General features: G+C 34.8%; 2 protein-coding genes across 2 annotated transcripts in view; one reads left to right on the top strand and one right to left on the bottom strand.

Moving 5' to 3' along the window:
- Positions 1 to 531: 531 nt before the first annotated feature.
- LOC125652408 (protein FAM161A-like) lies at positions 532 to 13,204 on the bottom strand. Its single transcript, XM_048881599.2, has 5 exons — positions 11,360 to 13,204; positions 10,534 to 10,609; positions 9,006 to 9,170; positions 8,542 to 8,641; positions 532 to 4,852 (listed from the first exon to the last, which is right to left on the bottom strand). The coding sequence occupies exons 1-5, from the start codon at positions 13,104 to 13,106 to the stop codon at positions 4,661 to 4,663; spliced, it is 2,280 nt and encodes a 759-aa protein (XP_048737556.2). The 5' UTR covers positions 13,107 to 13,204; the 3' UTR covers positions 532 to 4,660.
- Positions 13,205 to 13,264: 60 nt separating this feature from the next.
- The window catches only part of LOC125652414 (ubiquinone biosynthesis monooxygenase COQ6, mitochondrial-like), a 13,497-nt gene continuing 8,287 nt past the window's right edge, over positions 13,265 to 18,474 (top strand). The window contains exons 1-3 of the mRNA XM_048881608.2: positions 13,265 to 13,478; positions 17,911 to 18,045; positions 18,252 to 18,310. Of these exons, the coding sequence (XP_048737565.2) occupies positions 13,319 to 13,478; positions 17,911 to 18,045; positions 18,252 to 18,310 (354 nt within the window). The 5' untranslated portion in view covers positions 13,265 to 13,318. The remainder of the gene's footprint in view (positions 13,479 to 17,910; positions 18,046 to 18,251; positions 18,311 to 18,474) is intronic.

Genomic DNA, 18,474 nt, shown 5'->3' with positions numbered 1-18,474 from the left:
TAAAGAGAGCAATAATTGAATTATTGATGATATCTTCAATTATTCGAGTTTATGTTAATTTGGCGCTCCATAGGGGTCATGATTTCAAGAAGCTTGAATCTCCACTATGTCAGGAAGTTTTCATGTAAATTTGAGATTTTCTGGCAAAGTGGTTCTTGAGAAGAGGATTTCTAAATGACCCCCCACCCTATTTTTGTGATTATCTCCCCTTTGAAGGGGTCTTAGCCCTTCATTATACCCCCCACAAACGAAGTTTGGGGTATACTGGAATCACTTTGTCCGTCTGTCCGTCCGTAGACACAATTTGTCCGAAGTTTATTTCTAATACCGCTGGACATATTTCATTCAAACTTTATGCACATCTTCTATATATTATGTAGTTGTGCATCTCCTATTTTCATTGAAATATTTTAACAGTTATAGAAGTTACGCACATCTCAACTATCCCTGGCAATGGGATTCATAGTAAACTGCCTTTATTGCAGCTACTTAGAGTTGTTATACAAGTGGAAAAGATTACAATAATACCAATACTTGAGCTAATGTCATTTATTTACTGACAAAATCAATGACAAAGTAAAGTTGGCATAACATAATGATCTTTAACAAAGTGAATATAAACTAAAGACTAGAAGAGTTGACCAGGGATTTGCAATATCATACAGCCTAAAATATGCCAAATTAATAGTATTCATTGTTTATATTAAGCATATTTTTAATATTTCATGTACTGCTGTACTGTAGAATATACACTTCTGCATTCACATTGATTGCCCTGTAGATAATGTGAAAATATCCAATGTGCTTGCATTAAATATTTCCCATCATCTTATATGCCCCGCAGGGGGTATTAGTCCCATTAGGACAGTTCTAGTTTGAACAAACTTGAAGAATCTTTTACATCTAAGGATGCTTTGTGCCAAGTTTGGTGAGCTAAAAGGTGCTGAAAACCCAGTGGGACAGACTGACAGACAGCTGAAGGGGAAACCCTTAGTCCCTTTCGGTTTCACTAGTTGGGGATTAAATAAAGTGCGGAAAACCAAGTGAGACAGAGGGACATACAAAGAGTAAACCTGTTGTCCTATTCAGTTTCACTTGTTGGGGACTAATAATCAAGTACATATAGTAATTAATCTTAATAACTTATGTACTTGCTCTTTTACTGTACCTGAACTCTGGGGTCATGGATTTCAGTTTTGGTAGAGGGATAAATATCTGTTATAATCATGCAAACATTTTACCTCCTTCATATCCAAAAGTAAAGATTTTCTTAAATTTGATGCATTTTCAATATATAATTGACTTAATTATTAGCCCCAATCTGTGGTTTGAACCCAGGGATCATGAATTTCACAGTTTTGATAGAGGCCAGGTTCAATTATCAATGCTCTTTATAATCATGTAAACATTTTGTTTCCTTGATGATCATAATTAGTAAAGAAAATATACAGTGAAACACAGTTATAGTGAAATTTCACGGCCAGCGAAAACAGTTTGTTATAACCAAACTGTTATATCCAATAAATTTTCATTATATTATAAATTCCTATCATAGTGACTGGTCATAGTAGTTGTAGAGCATTCCTTCGTAACCTGGAGGTTGTGAGTTTGAGCCCTGCTAAGATGACTGTACTGTTGTTGGACTATATTGTAGGGAATAGTTCAGTTGTAGAGCATTCCTTCGTAACCTGGAGGTCGTGAGTTTGAGCCCTGCTAAGATGACTGTACTGTTGTTGGACTATATTGTAGGGAATAGTTCAGTTGTAGAGCATTCCTTCGTAACCTGGAGGTCGTGAGTTTGAGCCCTGCTAAGATGACTGTACTGTTGTTGGACTATATTGTAGGGAATAGTTCAGTTGTAAGAATCCTCTCTTGTAGAAATGTACTCTGTTTAAGGGACCACATGGTAATATAAGTTTGTACATTCTGTTGTTAGGTTTACACTGTTGTATGGTCTTTATTATCGGACTATGCTCTGTTGTAGGTACTAAACTCTGTTGTACAGAAATTCATCATAAATCATCACTTCATCTACAAATATTCAGTAAATGACACAATGGTATATCATTTAATTGCTCTTCCCTCAACAAAAGCAGGGAACATTGAATTGGGTTTGTCTGATTGTCCATGGTCACGTCAAACCTAAGACATAAACATAGGTAGTGATTGCTCCTTCACCAAATGCTTGGCGTTTAGAAGTGAGAATCATGGGTCTTTTGAATATGACCTATAAAAATAAGGTCCCATGATGCAGCAGGCATTGGCACATTAAAGAACCCTCAATGAGCTCTAAGCATAGGACTAAATTAGCAGGATCGATGTCTCAATATGAGTGAAAAATTCTTGATGGGACATAAAACAAGCAATAAACCCATCACTTTGCAATAAGCGTAAATTCATTATAAGAATGTTTTAATTACTGAAATGAATTTTTGATGTATGACCTGAACTTAGCTCCACCCTGGGGCATGAACCCTGAACCCAGAGGTCAAGAACTTCACAATTTTGTTACAGGGTTCATTATGATCGTGCCTACAGTTTGAGTACTTAACTGACATCCAAGAGTACAGATTTTTGAAGATTACATTAATTTTGATGGTTTCAACCACATTCCTCAGGAAGGAAGAAATCATGAAAATCACAATTTTTGTTCCATTTGTTCTATACAAAAATTGGTTCAGTGATTCCAGAGAAAAATCGAGAAAAAATTTAGTTTACAACTGATGGGTGACAGACGAAAACAGATATTACAATAAGTCACCTGAGTATGTATACATGTATATGAAAATACAACTGACTAAAGGTCTAAGAGTATCAAATTCCTGATCTTATGAATGTGTAAGAACATGTTCACAGTAAACTACCGCTCAGTAACTCATTCACTGTTGAGAAATGCACACACACACACACACACATATATATATATATATATATATAAATAAACTGCAGTTCAAAGAAATTCTAAGTCAAAATTCTAAAGTTTCACATTTTATTATACAACTACCAATAATTGCCAGTTTCTATATTTTTAGTATAATGAAATAAATAAAACATTTCCTTCAATAATACACTACTCTATGCATGATATATCACACTGTAGTAATGGGATAATATTTCATTGAATGTCATGGGTGTGCAAGCTTAAATTATGGATTTTGTGTGAATGGTGTTTAAAATGTACAAAAAATCTCAAACATTAACGACATATAGGTTTCTTTGTGATCTCAAACATTAAAATGATAGAGATCATGCATTTAAATACTTCAGACTTGCATGCCCAAGATCATTTATATGAAAACTACATGTCTTAAGGAATGAGAACGGAAACTTACATTTATGTAAATAAAAGTATAACCTAGTTATAATGAACCTCATTTCCATGCACATCTAACAAAATGAATTTGCTTTGTTGGGGAATAAATGTTTAGTTATATAACCAGGAATTCAGTATAACAATTTCATATAAATATATGTCTTTAAAAAATAACAATTGAAAAATGTAAATATCCAGAAAACCAACAGCTGGGATATAACCCAATAAAAATAACAACACTACATTTTCTGGAGAGCAAATGACTCTTGGAATCTGAATGATTAATGTTGGGCCCCTTTTTCACATTCAATTAATACATGTAATGATTAGATCATAAAATACTTGCATGGGCTATACACAGAATCAAATTTAAGTCTATATACTGTCATCTATTGTATATAGTAATTAATTTTTACCAGTAATTAGAATACTGTGAGCCACTGGCAGAGGCCATGACACCCAACTATCACACAGAATACCATAAAAGATCGATATCCTGTCATGTCAAATCCATTTCCCTATTTCCTTTTCACATTGTCTGTGAGCGTTGATGACTACGTACAGATAACAATTACATGTATAAGCATGAAAAACAGCTCATATTATCTAGTGTTGGACAAATGTTATGAAGGGATTTTCAGCTTTTATTTTATCTTCCTAATGATGTCGAGTAACATGAAAATTCTTAATAATAAAAAAACCTCTTTGATAACTGTCTACTAATACATGTATTTCTTTGATTCTAGCATCACTATTTTTCTTAATAAATGCACAATAATATTCATTTCCCTAAACTACAATAATTAATCTTTAACTATTTCCTTTTATGAGAATTTAAGAATTGATATACAGTTGAACATCGGTATTTCAAACACTGATATGATATGTGGAAGTGATTTGGAAGTCTCAATCACTTATTCTTTAGTATTTAACCCTCGTTATCTAGAATCCTTGGATATCTGAATGTTTTTTCTTGGGTTTGAGATAACGATGTTTGACTATTAAATATACACATTTTCATGTCTGTCTTTTCTTGATATATTAGTACACACTCTAATTCAAATAAGCCAACAACAAACTTATAATGCATCGAATTCACAAAATCACTTAAAACTTCACTTTTGTCATTATTTCACATACATATGTACATGTACTTTCAAGTAAAGGATGATGGTACAACTTGTAATACAGTTTAAAATTTCACAAAATTCTGGACCAAATGCATTTTTTCCTGAAAATTATATATTGAGAATGTATGAGAAACTGACTACCAATCTAGACAACCATTGCAATGAAGGGGGAAAGGTTTGCTGACTTGTGAGGAGAAATCTAGCAAGGAAAGAGTAACTATGATTCAGCCTCAAGGCTCTCGTCCTTGCTTTTGCTGTAGGTGGCATCGAAATCATCATCGTAATCGTCTGCTGAATCATCTCTGACACTTCCTGCCAGGGAGCTACGAGTCTGCACAAAGTCCTCGTCCAGCCCCACACTCTTCAATGTTGCTGAATATTTCTTGTTCACTGCATTCTTAGCATTTACCTGTAAAAAATAAGTTGATGAATTGTTTTACATTTATACATTTTCATTGTACACAACTAAGAATTTCTGTGGAAAAAAGATTTACTACTATTTTGTCTGCCTCAGATTGGTTGGAATTCATATTTACCTTTAACAATTAATGATTATGTTTCTCAATATAAACAGATAAACTGCGGCAAGCAAATTGACCTTTCGACTTAACATAAAAATCTATATCTAAACAAGAGGCCCATGGGCCTTATAGGTCACCTGAGTATCATGTAACAACCTTCCAATGTTTGAATTAGGTTTGTGTTTAAATATAAGAATTTTACTTTTGGATGGAAGAAACATTGAATAGCTATGTGGTCAGCCCCGCCTTTGCACCAGAACCCCTGACCCAGGGGCCATAAATTTCAGTTTTGAAAGAAGCATCCTTGATCATCATTATCATACTATTAGTTTGTCTACTTAATACCCAGCAGCAGAGGAGAAGATTTTCAAAGAAATAAAATGCAATTTCACTATATGATCAATAGGGCCCCACCCTAATACCAGAACCCCTGACCCAGGGGCCATGAATTTCACAATTTTGAAAGAGGCATCCTTGCTCATCATAACCATGCTATTGGTTTGTCTACTTAATACCCAAGGACAGAGAAGAAGATTTTCAAAGAAATAATGCATTTTCACTATATGACTTATAGAGCCCCACCCTAGCACCAGAACCCCTTATCCAGGGGCCATGAATTTCACAATTTTTAACAAGAGGTACTGTGAGCAATGCTCACTAAGAATACCCCCCGCTTACCCCAATCTCCCAAAGGGTGTTGGTAATAGGTATAAACTACCTCTTTTCTGAGTGTTGCTACTTCGATGTCCAGTGCGCATGACCTTTGACCTTTTGACCCCCAAATCGATAGGGAACATCTTCATCCCATGGGTAGTCCATATGTATGATATGGTGACTGTAGGTGGAAAGGATAACGCTTTAGAGCCCGGAAACCATATTGCTACTTCAATGTCCAGTGCGCGTGACTTTTGACCTTTTGACCTCAAAATCGAGAGGGATCATCTTCATCCCATGGGTAGTCCATATATATGATATGGTGACTGTAGGTGGAAAGGATAACGCTTTAGAGCCCGGAAACCATATTGCTACTTCGATGTCCAGTGTGCTTGACCTTTGACCTTTTGACCCCAAAATCGATAGGGAACATCTTCATCCCATGGGTAGTCCATATATATGATATGGTGACGGTAGGTGGAAAGGATAATGCTTTAGAGCCCGGAAACCATTGCGTCTACAGACGGACGGACGGACGGACAGACGGACAACCCGATTCCAGTATACCCCCCCACAACTTGTTGCGGGGGGTATAAAGAGGCATCCTTGCTCATCATTACCATGCTATTAGTTTGTCTACTTAATACCCAGAAACAGAGAAGAAGATTTTCAAAGAATTTCTACATTTGACTCAGGCCCCAGGGGGGCAGGGACCACTAATTTCACAATTTTTGTTCCCCTCCACCCACAGATGCTATATGCCAAAATTGGTTGAAATTGGTTCAGGGGTTTCAGAGAAGAAGCTGAAAATGTTCAAATGTTAACGCACGACGACGGACAAAAACAGATAGCAATAGGTCACCTGAATGATTCAGGTGACCTAAAAAGAGAAGAAAGTCAAATTGCAAATTATAGAAATAGAAAATAAATATCTTGTTTGTTAGTACATGTATTATGGGAAAACAAAAATAAATGGAGGGGGGGGGGGGTGGGAGAATTTCTATACAAATTACCCCAGGCGTCCATTGTTTTCATATTCCCATACAAACAAACTAGATATTCATTTCTGAAATAATAATAGATTACCGTATAACGGTTCATTTTTGCGTATCACATATTTTGCGAAAATACCCCAAAACACTGTTATATTTTATTTGCATAGCTAGGTCTTTGTTTGCAATTCTCCAAATTATAAAGTAATTGACGCTTGACAGGTTTCAAATTTGTACAGTTCAAACATTACTGTTATGCATGTTGTCACTCAACAAGTTAGGCCAAACAGAGATAATGCCTGACCACAGTTTAAGATAGTTAGTACTATACCCGAGGTGGTGAGTTTTCTTGCAAGATATGGTACACAATCGGTGTAAATTTTATGCGTCTAATTTAATTGTTTGTAATTCAAAAATACTCGCTAAGAAAGCGAAAAACCCCGTTATACAGTATGTCTTTCTCTACAATCCCATGCAGACAGAACCTTTTAAAATGACAAATTGGACACTATACAATGCTATTTGAAAAAAAAATCATTTAACAGGAACCCTCATCTACCAGTATTTAAAAAATAAAAAATCTGAAATTTGCTTCTTACATTTACATTCTATTTTCATTTCTGTCAGAGATAGTAATTCTATATCTATCAAGATCCATACACACATCGTTCATATTCATGAGAAAATGGTTATCATTTCAACTGGTGAAGACATCAAAGGCAAAAACATTAGAAATGTAAATATCAAACAATATACTATAAAGAAAAGACTTAATTTGCAGTAAACTATACCATGTCAAAACTATATAAAGATGACTCTGATAATCTATACTATATACTATATACATGAAAATAGGACTTTATCAGATTGGTGGAATTTTGCAAGTTAGTCTGTCTCTCTGCTAACAGAGGTCATCTTTACAATACTCATATCTACCACACACTGCCTACAGTGTCTGTCTCTCCACTTTCAGAGGTCATCTCTACCACACACTACTTACTGTGTCTGTCTCTCCACTTACAGAGGTCAACATTACCACACACTACTTACTGTGTCTGTCTCTCCATTTACAGAGGTCATCTCTACCACACACTACTTACTGTGTCTGTCTCTCCACTTACAGAGGTCAACTCTATCACACACTACTTACAGTGTCTGTCTCTCCACTTACAGAGGTCAACTCTACCATACACTACCTACATTGTCTGTCTCTCCACTTCCAGAGGTCATCTTTACCACACACTACTTACTGTGTCTGTCTCTCCACTTACAGAGGTCAACTCTATCACACACTACTTACAGTGTCTGTCTCTCCACTTACAGAGGTCAACTCTACAACACACTACTTACAGTGTCTGTCTCTCCACTTACAGAGGTCAACTCTACCACACAATACTTACAGTGTCTGTCTCTCCACTTACAGAGGTCAACTATACCACACACTACTTACTGTGTCTGTCTCTCCACTTACAGAGGTCATCTCTACCACACACTACTTACTGTGTCTGTCTCTCCACTTACAGAGGTCATCTCTACCACACACTACTTACTGTGTCTGTCTCTCCACGTACAGAGGTCAACTCTACTACACACTACCTACATTGTATGTCTCTCCACTTACAGAGGTCATACCACACACTACTTACTGTGTTTGTCTCTCCACTTACAGTGGTCATCTCAACCACACAACCTACATTGTCTGTCTCTCCACTTACAGAGGTCATCTCTACTACACACTACCTACAGTGTCTGTCTCTCCACTTACAGAGGTCATCTCTACCACACACTACCTACAGTGTCTGTCTCTCCACTTACAGAGGTCATCTCTACCCCACACTGCCTATCTTTGCCTATCTTCACTAACACCATATACTTTATACCTGTGTTTGTCTCTCCACTAACAGAAGTTTTTGTTACCATACACTGCCTACCTGTGATTGTCTCTCCACTAAAAGAGGTCGTCTATCCACTCTCTCTTTCATATCTGCAAGCTCTTTCTCATATTGTTCTATTCTATCTCTTTCAGCCTCCCTGTAATACATAAAACTGAGAACTGAAAGTAGTTTTAAAAAACCATTCCATTGTTCATTTATAGTATATAGGTATATTTATTACATAATTAGTAATTCATGAATATGTATATATGTTCCTAACACATTTGATTTCAGTAAATATTTCATGATCCATTTAGAAAAAAAGATGCTATATTTTAAAGTGATTAGCTTTTTGAAAAGATTTTGTTAAAATTCAAGAATATTTTCACTGTTTTTGTAAAGTGAGATTGCATTCAGACAGACACTAGACAAAACAATCCTTTTGTGTCTGCCCTGCTCTGCAGGCAATGCAAAAATGCTTAATAAACTGGAGTGTCAGAAAATGCTTTTTCATGTCTGACCTGCAAGATCTCAGCTTTCTGAGTGTAGTTTCCTCCAGAGATGGCTGCATGTCTGCTCCCGTGCGTTCCTGTATGCTTCTCCGAAGTTTCATCTCATTAATTCTTCTCTTTCTGTCTTGTTCTATTTCCAGCTGGTCCTTGTCTTTTAAGATACCAGTCTTACACCTGCAAAGCAAGTTATAAAACACAGTATTTTAATTACAAGCCTTGTATATGTAAATTTCAGATAAATGTATCACTTGTAATCAAGCAGTAATGTTTTAAAATAGTATACTGCAAACACATCTAAAGCACTTACACTTGAAAAACAAGAATATCAGTAAAACTGATGGATGCTCCTCGAAATGCATCTAACCAATGAACCACTTCATATGTCAAATGACTCAAACAATCATCAATAATTGTTGAAATATTGTTGAAATGAAGGTTTCTTTTTCATATATATAAAATATGCTGACTGATGATGACCTTTACAAAATGACCTCGAGTGACCTTTGTCTGAAAGCCATTTCCCTATTACTTATTTGTGTGATATATAATCAATACCTATTCAAAAACTGTTGAATTAAGGCACTTTTTCTTTATATAAGGTATATGTCCTGAGTGACCTTGACCTTTCCAAAATAACTTAAGAGACATTGGTCCAAAAGATCAATAACTGTTGAAATATTGTTGAAATGAAGTATTTTTTTCATATATATAAAATATGCTGACTGATGATGACCTTTACAAAATGACCTCGAGTGACCTTTGTCTGAAAGCCATTTCCCTATTACTTATTTGTTGATATATAATCAATACCTATTCAAAAACTGTTGAATTAAGGCACTTTTTCTTTATATAAGGTATATGTCCTGAGAGACCTTGACCTTTCCAAAATAACTTAAGAGACATTGGTCCAAAAGATCAATAACTGTTGAAATATTGTTGAAATGAAGTATTTTTTTCATATGTAAGGTATATGTTCTGAGTGACCTTGACCTTTAAGAAATGACCTTGAGTGACCTTTATCTGAAACTCATTTGCCTAGTACTTATTTGTGTGATCAATACTTGTTCAAAAAACTGTTGAAATAAAGAACTTTTTACTTATATAAGGTACATGTTCTGAGTGACCTTGACCTTTCCAAAATGACCTTGGTCCAAAAGTTCCTGTCTCAAGGAATATTTGTGATCAATTATGATCAATTTCTGATGAAAGATTTAGGAGATGGGAACTTTTATATCAAAAACTGTTGAAATAAAGAACTTTTATATGTTCTGAATGACCTTGACCTGTCCAAAATGATCTTGAAAGACCTTCATCCAAAAGTCCTTGTCTCAAGGAACATTTGTGATCAATTATGTCAATTTCTGATGAAAGGTTTAAGAGATATGAGCCCGGACGGACAGACGGATGGTAAGACAGACGGACAAACATGATGGCGAATATATGCTCCCCTGAAATTTTTCGGGGAGCATAAAAATCTCATCCATCAATACTTATCACATATATGCAAATACAGGATTAAATTGCATCAAAAACTTACTTTGTGGTCTCATTTCTCAAATCTGTAGCTTTTGTAGAGCGGGCAGGTAGCGAGTCTAGAGAATTAGACAAGAAACCTGAAACAAGAAATGGAGCCATTAAACATTATCCAACCACATGTCAATCAAAGAATATATCTTATACTAGAAATTAGTTCTTATTCATAAGACTTTATTTGTGTGTAATTTCCTTTTCTCTTTGAATGACTTTACTTATATATACATGTACATATCAGTGGATAAACTGAACAGTTGCGAAAATCATGTCTCTTTAATATACAAGGCAAGATTGTGGAAATAGTCATGTAAAATGTACATGATTTACAGATTTCCTTTCACAGACTGGCAATTAAGATATAATAAACTATTTAATTAGCATATATTTGCCTATATTGGTGTGATATCAGTGCAGTTTTATTTGTAGTTTTACTTGATCTTGTCAAAGAAGAGATTTAAAAGAAAACAATGTCAGCTGTCATTTTTGTGTTGGAAGTTTTGTTGTAAAATTGTGATTTACTATTACATTGACAGTTATTAATATTTGTGTTAGAAAACCTATTCAGAGGCTATGCATGAAGTATACAAAATTGATTTCTATATAATGCAATATAAACAGAACCAAAATCTGTATTTTGATAAAATCCTTAACTTAGTTTTAACTTCATTAATGAATTATAGTTAGAGTTACACAAAAAACTATCATAATTATAGTACAATTCTTACATCACAATAAAAACTTCAGATTTAGAGCTAATATTGCTTTAATGCATTAAACAATTATCAAAAGTAATTTTGCATACATAGATAAAATAAAATAAAGTGATATACCAAGGCCTTTTCTGGGTGTTGATCTAGGTGTCATATACGGCCACCTGTTTTCTTTCAATATTTCTTCATCTCTTTTCATATCATCCAAGATTCTCTCCCTTTTTGATGTACTTGCTGTGCTTAGTTTGAAAGGTTTCACCACAGTTCCCTCTCTCTCCTGCTTTCTTCTCAACAACTCTTTTTGAAAATGCCTGTACAGCTCCTCATAATCAGGTACCTCATGCTTCACTTTATTCGCAGAGGCACTTTTCCTCTTACTTTTTATTTTTTTCTCTTTGGATTTCACTTCTTTGATTTTTTGTCTCATTTCCATGTTCTCTGGCATTTTGGACTTGTGATATAATTCTTCAGCTCTTAACTTAATTCTTATTTTGCGATACTCCTCCTCCTCTTTCAACTGATCGTCAATGGAAGAGTCATACAAATATCCTGGAACAGGCCTGGCTTTGAATGTAAGATCATCCTCTCTCTCCACAGGAGCAGAGTAGGTTCGAGTATGCTTTTCTTTTTCTCTTTCTCTTGTGAGAAATTTAAATGGCTTTTCTTGGGACTTGAGTAAATCCTGGCTGTACTGCTTTATATATCTTTTCCGTGCCTCATTCTTCTCATTGATTTCATCATAAAGAGGAAGATAGACATGAGCTGGCACAGGCTGTGCTTTGAACTTTTTCTGACACTCAAGTTCTTCTTCTAGTTTCTCCTCCATGAGTTTTTGCTCATGCTCTAACTGGATTCTGCTTTTAGTTTTCTCTTTGCTGTATTCTCTTAAGGTCATCTTGAAAGGCTTGGGAATGGTTATTCGATGTCTCCATTCTTTTTCTTTCTTTTCTTTTTTTGTAATGGACGCTGATGATGGCCGTTCCCTTAAATGCCTAGGAGCATAGTCCTCAACTGAAAAATTTTCCCACATGTCCCCAATGCGTGTTATTGCTGCTTCTAATTCTGCATCATCTGAATTTCTCAATAAATCATCAGACGTTTTCAATAGTCTTTCAGTGTTTAATTCTGTATCTGAGTCAACGCTTTCACGTTGTATACCTCTCTCTGAGGCAATTTTGGCCCAGACTTCTTCTTCTAAGCTCTTTGTTAATGAACCCCTCCTTCTATAGACTGGTGCTGAGCTTGGTCGAGGTAGGGGCATAGTACTAAAGCCTGATTTTTTTGCTGAAGGTGAAATTTGAAATTGCTGACGCCCAGTTGGTGGTTTACTGGCGCTGGTTGCAGTATGATATACATCCCTTTGAACATACTTATCCTCTGGTCTATCATCTTCCCGTCTGTCATTTAAATGGATATATGACGATGTTGGCACATTATCAAGCAGAACCCCATTGGGTTGGGGTTCATCTCCCACCTTTTTCTTGTACAGCTGTTCACATAAATAGAGGGTCTTTTTGTGCTCATTTTTTAGTTGCAAAAGTTTCTGATAAAACTCATTGTCATCGAGATCCTGAAGCTGAGAGGAAATATCATCTATCGCGGGGTTAGTGTAAACAGGAACAGACCTACCGAGTTCTTCGTGGTCCTCTTGATCAATGCTGGTTACTTTAATATCTCTGTCTGGGTTTTGCAGGATGAATGTGTGATATGCGCTTGCTCTCTCATGCAACGTTGAAGAGAGTCCAGTTTTTGGATTTCTTGGGGGTTTGATGCATGAATGTGCCAAAACTGTCAAACCGTGGGTTGTTGCCATGTTCCACAAACTATGCCATGTGTGCAGCAGAAAGTGACAAAGCCGCATTCTCATTGGTCAATTTTATTTGAAAATTGATTATGTTACACTGTACTAGATTTACATATGAAGTTTCTATTCTAATCAATTAATTTACAAATATAATCTGAATTTCGATTTATTGAATATAATTTATCAAAGTTACAAAAAAAAAAAATAAAAAAAAATAAAAACAGGTTCGTGCAGACTAAAGGGTGACAACTCTAAAATTTTGACAGACGCACAAAATGGCATGCAATATCCTTAGACATTGCAAGTTATGTAATTTAACAGCTAGGATTGTGAATACAGTTGCTTCAAGAAATTTACATTCTTCTAGCAATGAAAAGGCAGACATCGTCATATCTGGAGGAGGAATGGTTGGCACTGCAATGGCATGTGCGCTAGGTAATATTTAATATGTTTATTATAGTAATATTACTAATTTGTGTCATTATCACATATATGACAAGAAAGAAAGATTCCGTTTTACTTAAGAGTTATTAGGCATTGTAGGTAAGCCTAATATTCGTCCATGTTTAGCAAGAACTTGTCTAGTTAGTCTGATCTTGAATTCCAAAGTGGTCTTCGCATAAACCAATGTGCATGCATTTGCATTTTCCCAACATGGAATTTCAAAAGCCAGTTCCTAGACCATTCACTCAGTTTGTCTAAGTCTTTCTGTGAAAGCAGGCTGTCTGCTATAGTCTTAACGCTATTCCATATCTTGGTGTCCACTGCAGTGTTGGGGTTTAACACAGGTGCTTGGGTCATAATATATGAATACACATCTAACCTTATACATATGAATATCAATCTGAATTCATATAATATAAATTGTTGGTACAAAAACGTTAATTATTTTAAGGAAAAAATGGGCATTTTGGTACCCAATTGTAAAAATCTCAAATTCTCATTTTTCAAAAAACAAATGAAGAATCAGGTACGGAAACAATTTTTACTTTACTGGTCAAAACGACGTGAAGAGGGTCAGAAATCAGGAAAACTCATAACATATTTTTCGTATAAAGAAAACTTTACTATGGAAAGTTATATATTTTTAGAATCCCTAGAATTAAGAAAAACTCTATGTAGATTTCGAATTAGTGCACATGACCTTCGAATTGAAAGAGGAAGATATGAATTTACAAAAACCAATTCTGGCCAGAAGATTTCTTTCGAAAGAAACAAAAGAATATGTGAATTATGTAACCTTAATTGTGTTGAAGATGAATTTCATTTCCTTACTGATTGTCCATTCTATGTTGAAGAGAGAAATATGTTTTTTAATGGTATATACAAGCTCAACAAAAATTTTATCTATCTAACAAATAAGGACAAATTTACTTGGTTGATGAAGGCGTCAGTCTAAATGTATTCTAAACTATATTGGCATAGACTTGAGAATTGCCCAGAATCATCCCTGTTATACAGTGCTTATACAGAGAATATCAATCTGAATTCATATAATATAAATTGTTGGTACAAAAACATTAATTATTTTAAGGAAAAAATGGGCATTTTGGTACCCAATTGTAAAAATCTCAAATTCTCATTTTTCAAAAAACAAATGAAGAATCAGGTACGGAAACAATTTTTACTTTACTGGTCAAAACGACGTGAAGAGGGTATGAAATCAGGAAAACTCACAACATATTTTTCGTGTAAAGAAAACTTTACTATGGAAAGTTAAATATTTTTAGAATCCCTAGAATTAAGAAAAACTCTATGTAGATTTCGAATTAGTGCACATGACCTTCGAATTGAAAGAGGAAGATATGAATTTACAAAAACCAATTCTGGCCAGATTTCTTTAGAAAGAAACAAAAGAATATGTGAATTATGTAACCTTAATTGTGTAGAAGATGAATTTCATTTCCTTACTGATTGTCCATTCTATGTTGAAGAGAGAAATATGTTTTTTAATGGTATATACATGTACAAGCTCAACAAAAATGTTATCTATCTAACAAATAAGGACAAATTTACTTGGTTGATGATTAATGAAGACAAACCCGTAATTGTCAAATTGAGTGAATATTTAGTGCAAACTTTCAGAAAAAGAAGTGATGCTTTAAAACTGCAAAAAATCATTATAATTTATTATTCATATATTGGTATAATACTGATACTGTCCATTTACTTGTATATATACATGATTAGCAATTCATATATGTATGTACTTGTTTCCCCAACATGCTGCATCCACATGCAGTTTGCAGTCTATGTAACCTGTAGTTAATGTTGTAAACTTTCTTTCTTTTTTGAATTTCCTTCTTTAGAAAATGTCTTACTGTTATGCCCTCTGGGCCCAAAATTGGAATAAACTTATCTTATCTTAAAAAAAAAAAAAAAAAAAAAACATATGTAAATATTGATTATTTACATATGTATAAGGTTAGATGTGTATTCATATATTATGACCCAAGCACCTGTGGGGTTTAATATCACATGGTGTTTGTTTCAAAGAATGATGGCATTCATGGATTATTAGTAACAAAACACCACCTCCTTGAATATCTTTTTTATATCCTGTCTGAACATAGAATAACTAAGCCATCTGTCACATCTTCCTTGGCCCATGTCTCGGTTATTCAATTCGTGAATAACGGTTTCAAATACTATGAGTAACAAGGAACAAAATAAATGGAACTTTGTGAAGTAACATATTTACATTGCTTGGAACAGCTCTATTCCAGTATAGACTCGCTCTCTGTATACCTCATTTTGTTAGGTCTCATCTGAAAGACTTTCTCCTGTTCACCATTGGTTGTTGTTAGGGTTGGGGTCAATACAACAAAGACCAAATCAGCCAGACTTCCGTGTGTATTATCGCTAATCTTGGACACTTGGTGCATATTTATGTGAGACCCCATCTTTAGTATTTAAAATAACATGATTGAACAATTCTGATTGGCTTAGATCTAACAACCTTGGAAAAATACAATGTTAAATTCACCTGCACATATGCCTTCAAGTTATGAAGAGAATAACTATGACGATTGTATAAGAACTGTCTATTAGATGGAAAACTTTCCACATCTGAAAGGATTTTGTCTTTATGTTTAATATTTATTCCTTCTCCAGTAAGATACTATGCTTGCTAGATTTTTATACAGAAATAATAAACTTTTATACAAATTCTTCAATAAAAACCCTATTTATTCGTATAAATCTGCTGTAAAAATCCCTATATTTGCCCTATAAACTTCAAAAAGAATTCCTATAATCCTGTATCTTTTAGACCAAAAGTGGCTTGACACCCTGCTTTCATGTAAATGTAAACTTCTTTGGCCCATTGGTTCTTGAGAAGAAGATTTTTTTAAAGATTTTCTCTATACAGTTAGTATGTAAAATATATATATGTGGGTGTAAAACTTTAATCCCCCATTGTTGCCCCATTCTACCCCTAGGGGTCATGATTTTAACAAACTTGAATCTGCACTATGTCAGGAAGCTTTCATGTAAATTTCAGCTCCTCTGGTCCAGTGGTTCTTGAGAAGATTTTTAAATGACCCCACCCTATTTTTGTGATTATCTCCCCTTTGAAGGGTGCATAACACTTCATTTGAACAAATTTAAAAGCCCGTCATCTAAGGATGCTTTGTGCCAAGTTTGGTTGAAATTGGCCCAGTGGTTCTCGAGAAGAAGACTATTAAAAATGTGGAAAGTTTATGCCACTGACGCCGACAGACAACAGACAAATTTTGATCAGAAAAGCTTACTTGAGCCTTCGGCTTATGTGAGCTAAAAAAAGGAATTTCAAATTGATTATTATTTTCTTGTCAATCAATGAGAACCCACATCTCTACTCACAACTATTTTTCACTGTAATGTGTAAAGAAAGAGTGACTTCTATCAGAAACTGTAGTAAGGAAGGACATACACATGCTGCGGAACACCAAGAAGTGTGTTAAAAATCACATTCTAATGCACTTTTTTGTACTTTACATTTTGATTGGCTAATGCACTGATGTTTTAGGCTATTAAAGGAGCAACGTCAAATGTAAACATTTTATGCCATATTTCATGTAACAAAAAGGTAAAACTCAATGAAATAAGGCATAAACGTCAATCAAAATGCGTACATTGCATTAAAATGGGAATAGCTATCATTCATTTGTTATTTGTGACTGTTAATGGTGACGTCTGTTTTACTGGCGATGCGTTAATAGTGGAGCCGGTAACACTCTGTAAATGCGACCGTTATATCAGCTATAACGATCGCAAATAACAATTGAGTAGATAGTTATTCTGTAAGTTATAAGAACAAATGTATTTGTTTACTGCATTTTGAGTGACTAAAATTGAATTTATGGGTCTATGCTTTGTCATAGTTCTTGATAGATTACATCCAATAGTACCAGTGGCGGATTTAGCGTGCCCCCCTAAAATTTTCAAATTTAAGGTAAATCATGGTATCTTGTTTAGAAAAATGTACTAAACGTCAAAAGAAGCAATAATTTCTTCCACTCCTGGAGAAATAAATGACAAAATCTTTTGATTTCTTGCATTACTTTATTAGAACTTAATTTTGTTTCAGAAACCCTTAATATTTGCATCATTTTTGTTAATTTCACCTTATTAGAAATGATAGAAAATAGTACAAATGACTAAATAGGAGACATATTTCAAGCCCTATAAAATCTGTAAAATTCCGGAGCTTCCGGGGGCTTTGCCCCCTGGGCCCCCACCAGGGCTTCGCTCTGGACCCACTGGGGGCCTCAAAGCGCCCCCATACCCCACTGTCTCATAAAATGGCGCCCCCCCCCCCCGTAACTGCAATTCCTGGATCCGCCCCTGAGTGCTTTTATTATATTTTGACATTTTTCTCTCCTAGGACATGTTGATGACCTACAAGACAAGAGAATTATACTTCTAGAATCAGCACCTGAAAAGAAGAATTTTCACTTGAGTGAAAGATATAGTAACAGGACCTGTGCTATTAGTCCTGCAACAGTCAGTCTGTTTCAGAGTAAGCTCAGAAAATGCTAGCTGTGTTCTTTATCCATATTTGTATATTGTATCTTTCAAGTTTGTTAATAGATGTACATAAGGAAGATCATATTACTTTTTTCTACATAGAATTATTGTAGCCATTCTCTCTGTGAGCCCATCTTTTGGGACTGAACTTATCTATTATCTATATTGTTCTTAAGATGATGCTTCTTTATAAAATAGGTATAGGGGCATGGGATGAAATCTTACAGATGAGATGTCAGCCTGTCAAGAGTATGCAGGTTAGTAGTGAGAATTCTTACAGTCAGAAATTTAAATACACTATGTAATGTAAGAGTACGCAGGTTAGTAGTGAGAATATTTACAGTCAGAAATTTAAATACACTATGTAATGCAATGCATGGATTGATATTAAAACCAGCTAATTCAACAGCATAGTGTATGG

The sequence above is a fragment of the Ostrea edulis genome, chromosome 5 (assembly GCF_947568905.1).
Source record: "Ostrea edulis chromosome 5, xbOstEdul1.1, whole genome shotgun sequence".
Lineage (NCBI taxonomy): Eukaryota > Metazoa > Mollusca > Bivalvia > Ostreida > Ostreidae > Ostrea > Ostrea edulis.
Note: the sequence above shows the minus strand (reverse complement) of the source record. Positions and strands in the feature narration are given on the sequence as shown.